The 8,372-nt window shown below is 36.9% G+C and overlaps 1 protein-coding gene across 3 annotated transcripts; it reads right to left on the bottom strand.

The window, feature by feature from the left end:
• Positions 1-3,798: 3,798 nt before the first annotated feature.
• LOC136235649 (uncharacterized) lies at positions 3,799-8,237 on the bottom strand. Of its 3 annotated transcripts, XM_066025483.1 has the most exons (7): positions 8,093-8,237; positions 6,982-7,232; positions 6,639-6,874; positions 6,311-6,569; positions 4,714-4,893; positions 4,380-4,535; positions 3,799-4,309 (listed from the first exon to the last, which is right to left on the bottom strand). In XM_066025483.1, the coding sequence occupies exons 2-7, from the start codon at positions 6,991-6,993 to the stop codon at positions 4,121-4,123; spliced, it is 1,032 nt and encodes a 343-aa protein (XP_065881555.1). In that variant the 5' UTR covers positions 6,994-7,232; positions 8,093-8,237; the 3' UTR covers positions 3,799-4,120. The 3 variants fall into 3 exon arrangements, with proteins under 3 accessions (XP_065881555.1, XP_065881554.1, XP_065881556.1); XM_066025482.1 differs by lacking the exon at positions 8,093-8,237 and having other exon boundaries at positions 6,982-7,503; XM_066025484.1 differs by lacking the exon at positions 8,093-8,237 and having other exon boundaries at positions 3,799-4,294; positions 6,982-7,494.
• Positions 8,238-8,372: the final 135 nt, after the last annotated feature.

The following is an 8,372-nucleotide window of genomic DNA, read 5'->3' as shown; positions in this document are numbered from 1 at the left end:
AATTCCTGAGACAACTCAGCTCTCCCAGGTCACTCTACTTCTCAACGAAGTCAAAGGACTCAAGGATCTGCTGAATGTCGTCTTGTCATTCCAAGCCCAGCAAGCTAAGCAGGATTCACTTGCCAAGTTGGTAGAGATACAGCTGTCAACAATTCAACATCTGAACTCTCTCCATCAGCAAGTTCTGAAGTTGTCTGCTGTGAACACTGACTACGCCACTTCCTCAGAACTCAAGATGCTTTTTGCTCAGCTTCATACTGAGCAACTTAAGACAAATGAGCAAATGGTGTCCTATAGTCAGTGCTCAGTCGAGCAAATCGGTGAGGCCATCAGGCTACTTAACCTCAACAAGCAAGAGATGGATACTGACGCTTTGAAGCAGAATGAGTTGCTGTCTCTCGCACAGCAATCCTTCAATCACATCCGTCATAATAATATCCAGCGTCATCATTATGACTCAGCTCTCTTGAAAACTTTCCACCAAGTCTTTGCTGGCCTCTCTGAAGCTCTCATCTGGCAAGCAAAAGCTCAAGCTTTCAGTGTAAATATGCTCAGTGCTGCTGATCTTCGCGTACCAGTCGAAGTATCAGCTGATGGAGTTGCCATCTTTGATGGCGTAAATGAAAGTGCTGACAAACTAAAAGAGCTTTCCCAAGAACTTTCTCGTGCTGTCTTAACCGATGCGTTCAAGCTCCCTGAAGTTGACAAAATGGGGGAGAAAGCGCAAGCTGCTAGAGCTCAGCATGAGCGACGTCAGTACGAGCGAAGTCAGTCACAGGGCAAGAAGAAGAAATAGATAGGCTAGCATAACTTAGGCCATATCAGTGTAATCTATTTGTCTAGTTTATTTCTTTTACTATGTACTTGCTGACTTCTTTCAATATATATCATACTTATTTTTCTTATTCCAATACTGAGTTATGATATATGCTATTAAGTACTGAGTTATTATGTATCTTCATTTATATAATATTTATTGACTAAATGATATGCTGATAACATATTTGACATTAACCTATGTACTTATGAAACATTCTGATAAGAACTCATTGAACAACAAATTACTCAGCGCGCTCTATATGTCTAAAACTTCCGCTTAACACTGAGTAAATAGACTATGTGATATAGCTGACCTATACCTAAAAACTGACCTTAGACTTACTCATTTAAATCCTTAAATGTTTTAAGTAAAACTAAGTCAGTAGCTCAACCCTTACGGGGGAGTTTGCTAAAGTATATTAGGTCAACTATCATGGGGGAGCTCATACTGAGTTCCTTGCTGAATAGTTTTGCCAACATCAAAATGGGAGAGTTTGTTGAAACACCTTTCCACATAATTTTGATTTGACAAAATTGGTTAAGTATAATATATATACATATTCTAAACACACTAAGTTTAAATGCGTTGATTTAATTCTACTAATGTGTTTGTTCAATGTTGAGTTAAAATACTATAAGACATAAGAATCGAAAGGCCCAAGCCCAATACGGAAGCCAAGGCCCAAGTCAAACAACTCAGTACACTCGGCCCGCGTATGTCAAGACGTTGCCGTTTTTGAACAAAAACGCAACTCAGCAAACGGAAGGATCTAGAAGACCTTCGGGAACAACTTCACAATGAAGCTGCTGAGTCGTCTCGACAAAGCACAAGACAGCAGCTGGCAAAGGAAAACTTCCAGACAAAGTGTTTCCTCTTTTGGCAAAGTTCAGACGACACAGTATACTGTCCAGTTGACTTTACCATAAAAGGAGAGACCATCTGCTGAGCTGACCGAGGACAGAAGATACACGATTGTGATTGGCTGATAGCTCTGAGCAAGTCAGGATGACAACGACACATAGCCGTTTCCCTCCAACGGTTATTTCGAAATTCGAAATGACCGACGCCCAGACATCTCTATAAATAGTGCCATCATAAGCTTCACAACACACAGAACTTGATCAAGCCATTACGCTGACCAAATCTCTACAAGTTCTGCAAGCAAGAAGCAAAGCAAAATTCTTACACTACATTTCTCATATCTGTGTAAAAGTCTAGAGTGATTGTAAATCGTCTAAAGTGTCTTAGCACATCTTTGTATTAGGACAAAACACTTATCATTTCTAGAGATAGAAAGGAGAGGCTGAGTACTCGGTTTTAAGTACTCAGCGGAGAGATTAGGATTGAGTAGAAGTATAGAGGAAGGTACTCTTGTCATACTCAATTGCTGATATTGTAAAAGGTTTGAGGCTCTACCTTTAAAGAGCTCAGTAGAGTATTTGAAATTTCGGAACGTGTTCCGGGGACAGGATGTAGGCTTAGAAGAAGCCGAACCTGGATAAATCTGCTGAGTGAAGTATTTCTTACCTTAACTCCTTATTTATATTGCTTGTTTTAAATAATCAAAACTGACCAAGTAAAGAGGTCAAGTTGAGTTGTGCGCGTTGAACGTCTGAGCTCAGGAATAGACTCTAAGTGCTATCTCCTGACTCAAGCTAAGAAACTGACCTAGTCACCTGTTGACTAAGCCAGTACCTTACTGTTTACTCAGCGCCGCTGTTCAAACCTTTTTTTCTTTAAAAAAAGAAGTCTGCCTAAATTGTAAAAAAGTTTAAATAGTTCCTAACCCCCCCTTGGAACTATACTTGCAACTAAACAAGGGACCAACACTACCCTCCATCGAGACATACATCTAGTTCTAGAGATATGACCTGAGGAGTTAGCAGTTGTCTGTTGGCATCTATTGGGGTGATCCTTCAGTTGAAGGGTTGAGATCTTTGGACACATGACTTATGTAAAGGGGAAGGTGTTAGGGTACCCAAGGTGATAGATGAACTATTGGGGCTAATAAGGGAGTTTTAAAGTGAGCGATGGATGCTTTGTTTGATACACGCTCACACACTAATTTGATGAGGAAAAAATTACCGAGGGAATTTGTTGTGTCTAGAATGTATTAGTTTTCTGCGAGAGAGATAGACAATGGGTCAGAGGAGGACCGAATACTGGCGCATGTACTCCTATGTCAAAGTGATTGAGATTAAACAAGATTATGAAAACTACTAACGAATATTTAAATAAATCAATGTCTTTACCTTGATTTGTGGATGCCCTTCTAAGGGTTGGAGTCATCATGATGGGATGAGCCCTATATGCTAGTAACTCTGTTTGGCTTTGTGGGGGATATGGGAAATGGCGGCCTATCTGACATTTATGGCGTGTGGTAATTGTAGGCGCATAGTGGAAGGTAACGAGCGGGAACATTCATTATTTGGCCCACATGGGTAGTTTAATCGATGCTCTCCACTCATTGTTTGGCCTACATGGGTAGTTTACTTGATGCTCTGATACCAAGTTAATATCGTTTTCATATCGTGTTCATGGTATGAAATTCTGTTGATGATGGTGATATTTTTTTTTATTAATAGGTTAACTTTGACGGTCCAAAAATGTAACAAACCTCTAATCTAATTATATTGTGTTGGATTCATGTAATGTGTTCATGAGCCACGTATAATTTAATTATCTTTATTAAAGACGACATTAAACATTAGTCATATTAGTAAGTGACAATTTAAATTTTATTACTTTCAAGATAACCTATAAAAAAGACAATATAATAATAATAATTTTAGATATTCATATTATTTTGAATTAAGAAATCAATCCTAACCCTAAAAAAGTTTGTATATCAATTTACTGTTAACACAAAACTATTTATTATCTATTTAATAAACAGTAACTCACTAAATGCGTGCTAGATTTGTGTTGCCTATTCAATTAATACAGATACAAAAGTCTATAGGATAAGAGAAGATGTATAAACTGAAACGGAAGCAAATAAAAGAACTCAAGTGATTGAGCCTAAACTCATCCAAAGAGTCAATTCGAGAAGTTTTACAATAAACTGGGTGGAATCGATCCAACCAATAAACATCATTTTTACAAGTGTATGGTTTATCGCATGCACTTTTCTCTTGTCTGATATTGAATGTCTTAAACCATAAATACAAAAAATATAAATTTGACAAAATTTGGTCGGAGGAAGCACATATATCTTAAGTGTTAAATTAATTAAGGATAACAAGAATTTCAAATAAAAAAGAATAGTGAAATGAATGATTATCTATGTATTGCTAAAAACTACTTTTGAAAGTCAGAATAAAGAAAGCTTTCATAAGGTGTTCCAGTGAGTACATTCTGAACTTCATCCCAATTCTGAATATGATTTGATAAATCTCCTCTATGAATCTTAATCTGCCTGCTACTTAGCTCTCTATACGGTAATCTAAGAAAATCCTGTACTTGTTTTAGTTTCTGCATACCAATTTCCTGCAACTTGGTTAACAATTCATCCTACATGATAAACATATTTGACTGAATTGAAATGCAAAAGCCTTACCGTCTGATTACCGACAACATCTTCGTAGTAAACGACTATGTGCCGAGTGGTTTTGAAGTAGCCTATTGCCCTCGCAGCTCTATCATCTACGTGCTTCAGCTCTGCTACCAGCGTTGAAGCATTTATTGTAGGCTTGTAGTCTGCTAGCACTTTGGCCTGAAAATACTTGCAATTTTTTTTAAGATTGTAGCTTATAGAAATCACATTTTAGGTATCAATTTAATATCTAGAATTTGGACTAATTTGTCAACTCGAGAGCCGAGTTGATACCGTAAATTCGATCGAGTTAAATTGATACTTTTACGGCTATTTTGAGCCTTAATTTAGAGTTTACCTCTGCTTTTGAGTGAACATGAGATTTGTGAGTTCCATTGAGTGGTTTATTGGATTTGTCATAGGCATTAGCAAGCACAGATATCATTCTGCGAAGCAAATTCCTCCTGAAGAGAAAAATAGCATGAACTCCTTTCTCATTGAAGTACTCTACTATACCTTTGTGATGTTCCAGCACCCCCTGCCACAATTCAATTCAATATCATTTAATATGAGGTAAATACACTCGTGACGCCTCAACTTTGATATTACTAATACGATAGCTCCTAAACTTCAAAAACAATTAGCCTACGAGAAAAATGATTTATGTTTTTATGAGATTATGAAAAGCCAATTGAAAAATATGCAATATAGGTCAAGTAAAGTTGTAAAACAAAACACATCAAGACCATCATATAGTCACTAAGTAGCACCACTTTTAGTGGTAGAATCGAAAATAAGTTAACAACTGTCAACTAGTTTTGGGTACTAAATACTAGCGGCGGATAGTTCTGCCGCAGATTCCTTTCGATGTTAGAACCTGTTCTAAATCGACGAAAATAATGTTTAGCGACGAAAATTTCATCATATTTTTTCTTTAGTTTTCTCCCTAGAGTCAGAGAGTCGATGAGCCATCTGTGATCCCTATACCTCCGCCACTGCTCTTGCCCTCCTCCAATTGTCTGTTGCTTATATTTCAAATCGAATTAGAGACCTAACTCAAGTGATTTGAGACCATTACAACAACAACAACAAAGCTTTAGTCCCGAAATGATTCGGGGTCGGCTAACATGAACCATCATATGAAACCGTGCAATCAAGTCGTGTCAGCGACACAAATTTTCTTCCTCCACTCTGTCCTATCTACTACCATATTCTCCTCAATCCCTGATAAACTCATATCACTCTCGATCACCCTCCTTCCAGTTTGCTTAGGTCTACCCCTACATCCCTTTGCCACTCTTCAGTTCTCCTAACCGGCGCATCAAGCGCTCTTCGTCTTACATGGCCAAACCACCTTAGTCGGTTTTTCCTCATTTTATTCTCAATAGATGTAACCCCTACTTTTGTCCTAATTATTTCATTACTCACCCTGTCCTTTCTCGTATGACCACACATCCATCTCAACATACGCATCTCCGCCACCGACATCTTATGAATGCGACAGTGTTTCACTGCTCAACACTCCGTACCATATAACAATGCTGGTCTGATTGCCGTGCGGTAGAATTTTCCCTTCAATCTATTAGGCATGCGGGGGTCATAAAGGAAACTCGTAGCACTCTTCCACTTCGCCCAACCAGATTTAATCCTATGAGCAACATCCCCATCTACTTCTCCATCCGTTTGATAATAGATTCTAAATACCAGAAGCACTCCGAGGCCTGAACAACTCTTCCATCTAAGGTGATTGTCTCTGCCTCCCTACTCCTATCGTTGCTAAACTTACACTCCAAATATTATATCTTATTTCGGCTCAACTTAAAGCATCTAGATTCTAGATTTGAGACCATTATTTGCGTAAATATATCTGATTAATTTCATAGATGGGTCAGATTAATCTGTTTATTAGGAATGTAATCTGGATGTGGAAATTTCAAATTTGGTATAGAACTGACCTGATTAAGCATCCATTTGAGTCCAACAGCAGCATTGCACTCATTCTTTGCAGCACTACTGAGCCAGTCAAGATTATATAATTTATCCAATGTTTGCACAATTGCAGAAACATTAGCTCTCCTTTCTTTTTTCCCAAATATTTCTCCATTAGAGCTTACATTGATATGACTATTCAACAATGTCTCGAACCATCCGCTTCCCGATCTCTGCATCGAAAATATAGCAAAGTATCTCACAGGATTGCACCGACATTCTTCCCTGTAAAAACGCATCAGAATCATTAATCAATTGATCGGATTGACAGAGCAAAATTTAAATAGGTTTTACCTGCTAAAAGTTTGAGGTGTTGGGAAATGCACAAAAGGAAGTTCGTCAGGTTGTATATGAGAAGTATTACAAGGAAGATCGAAAACTTCAAAGTTGAGTAATCTGGCTCTTGTATGAGGGCTTATTTGCTTTAAACATATAGAGCAAATGTAAACTCCACAGACCATAGCAAAGGTTAACACCACCAATCTCAGTACTAGTGGAGATTTCTTTGGACCTTTCGGAAGCAATAAATCCTGAAATTGGATAGGAAATTAACACAATTGATTCCATTAATTGAGTATAAAGAAGATAAAAAGAAAGAAAAGAGAGAGATAAGAGAGGATAAGGATGAGGAACATACTGAGGATTCCATGTATAATACTCCATGAAAATAGAGAGAGAGAGGTAAGAAGAAGAAGATTGTAAGGAAAAATTTGGGTTTTATTTCACAGTTGAGAAAAACAAGGCAAGAGAAAAGGTCTGAGTAAGAAAAAATCAGATCAGATCAAAAGCCTGCCATTGTAATTTATGATCGAAGGTAAAACAAACAAGTATTTTGCATTGAATCACACGTCCGCTTTTTCATAAGCCTGCTGCATATTTGTCTTACACCTATTCAAAATATAAAAACCGAAAACTTAGTGTCAGAGAAAAATGGAGCTTGTTGAAGAAACAGAAATCGTCATCCATGCTTCCGAGAAAGTTATGAAATTCATGATTTTAGGAATTGGAGAAGCTAAGCTAAGCTGGCTTTGGCCACTCTTTTCTTTTGACGCGTTTTTTTTAAATCTTGTGGGAACATTTGAAAAGAAAAACGGTGATGCCAAAATTTCAACATAAAGAAAACTTTTTGGTCATCTCTGTAATCCTTTACACACTTGTTATTTTATTTATTTTTATTTTTTGAAAAAGAAGACCTGAAATCCGATGTAAATAAACCCGTTCTTGCCATTTGCATGCATGACGTTTCTCTATGTTTAAAAAAATCAATTTGAAAAGTTTTAAAAGCACTAAGAAATGAGAATCTGTGCTGACATAAACAGATGGATTAATTCAGCTCTGATAATAATAATAACTAAAGAAAGTTCTATACACCAAATATTGCTTTTGACTTTGTACCAAACCAACCCATGATGACTGGCATTTGGATTCTGGTGATTTAGCTTATGACTTTTCTTTTCAATGCTTTTTTTATTTTTAGTTGCATTAAGCTAATAATGACCAGGAAATTCAACTTTGAATGTTTACTTGTATTATAATAGTTTGAAAATAACTCTTTAACTTGTAATTGTAATGTAGCTATACAGAAACTAATAGGAAGTTTTTTTAACTAATAGTTACAAAGATTAACGCGGCCCTGAATAAATGAACATAAATGTATCGGAATAAAATATTAGTGAGGTTTGAAGATATTTTTTGTCTAATAATAATATAGTGTACACCTTGGCTAGAAAGACATGAAAAAGTCTTACCTACCAAGGTATGAGAAAAAGAATGAAAATCTTAACAGAGATACGACTCTGGTTGAATCAACCTCTCTAACACTTTTGTCCAGATTGATGCTTCATTTTCCTCTGCACCAACATAATTCTGTTGTTTAGGTAAAGTTGGGTCTCGCCGTGCGCGAAGGAACTGAATTTAGAAAACCATTTACATCAGCTTAGCAATATGTTAATCTTATGTATACATTTTGATATGCCTGTTAAGTCATCAACAGAAACAGCAACACCAATGATGAATTGATGATAGATC

This window comes from Euphorbia lathyris, chromosome 7, assembly GCF_963576675.1.
Source record: "Euphorbia lathyris chromosome 7, ddEupLath1.1, whole genome shotgun sequence".
NCBI lineage: Eukaryota > Viridiplantae > Streptophyta > Magnoliopsida > Malpighiales > Euphorbiaceae > Euphorbia > Euphorbia lathyris.
Note: the sequence above shows the minus strand (reverse complement) of the source record. Positions and strands in the feature narration are given on the sequence as shown.

Coding starts and splice junctions, on each gene's coding strand:
- LOC136235649 (XM_066025483.1), bottom strand. Junction 4,894..6,310: donor TCAAATGGATGCTTAATCAG/GTCAGTTCTATA, acceptor GAATTGTGGCAG/GGGGTGCTGGAACATCACAA. Junction 4,536..4,713: donor ATGTTCACTCAAAAGCAGAG/GTAAACTCTAAA, acceptor AAGTATTTTCAG/GCCAAAGTGCTAGCAGACTA.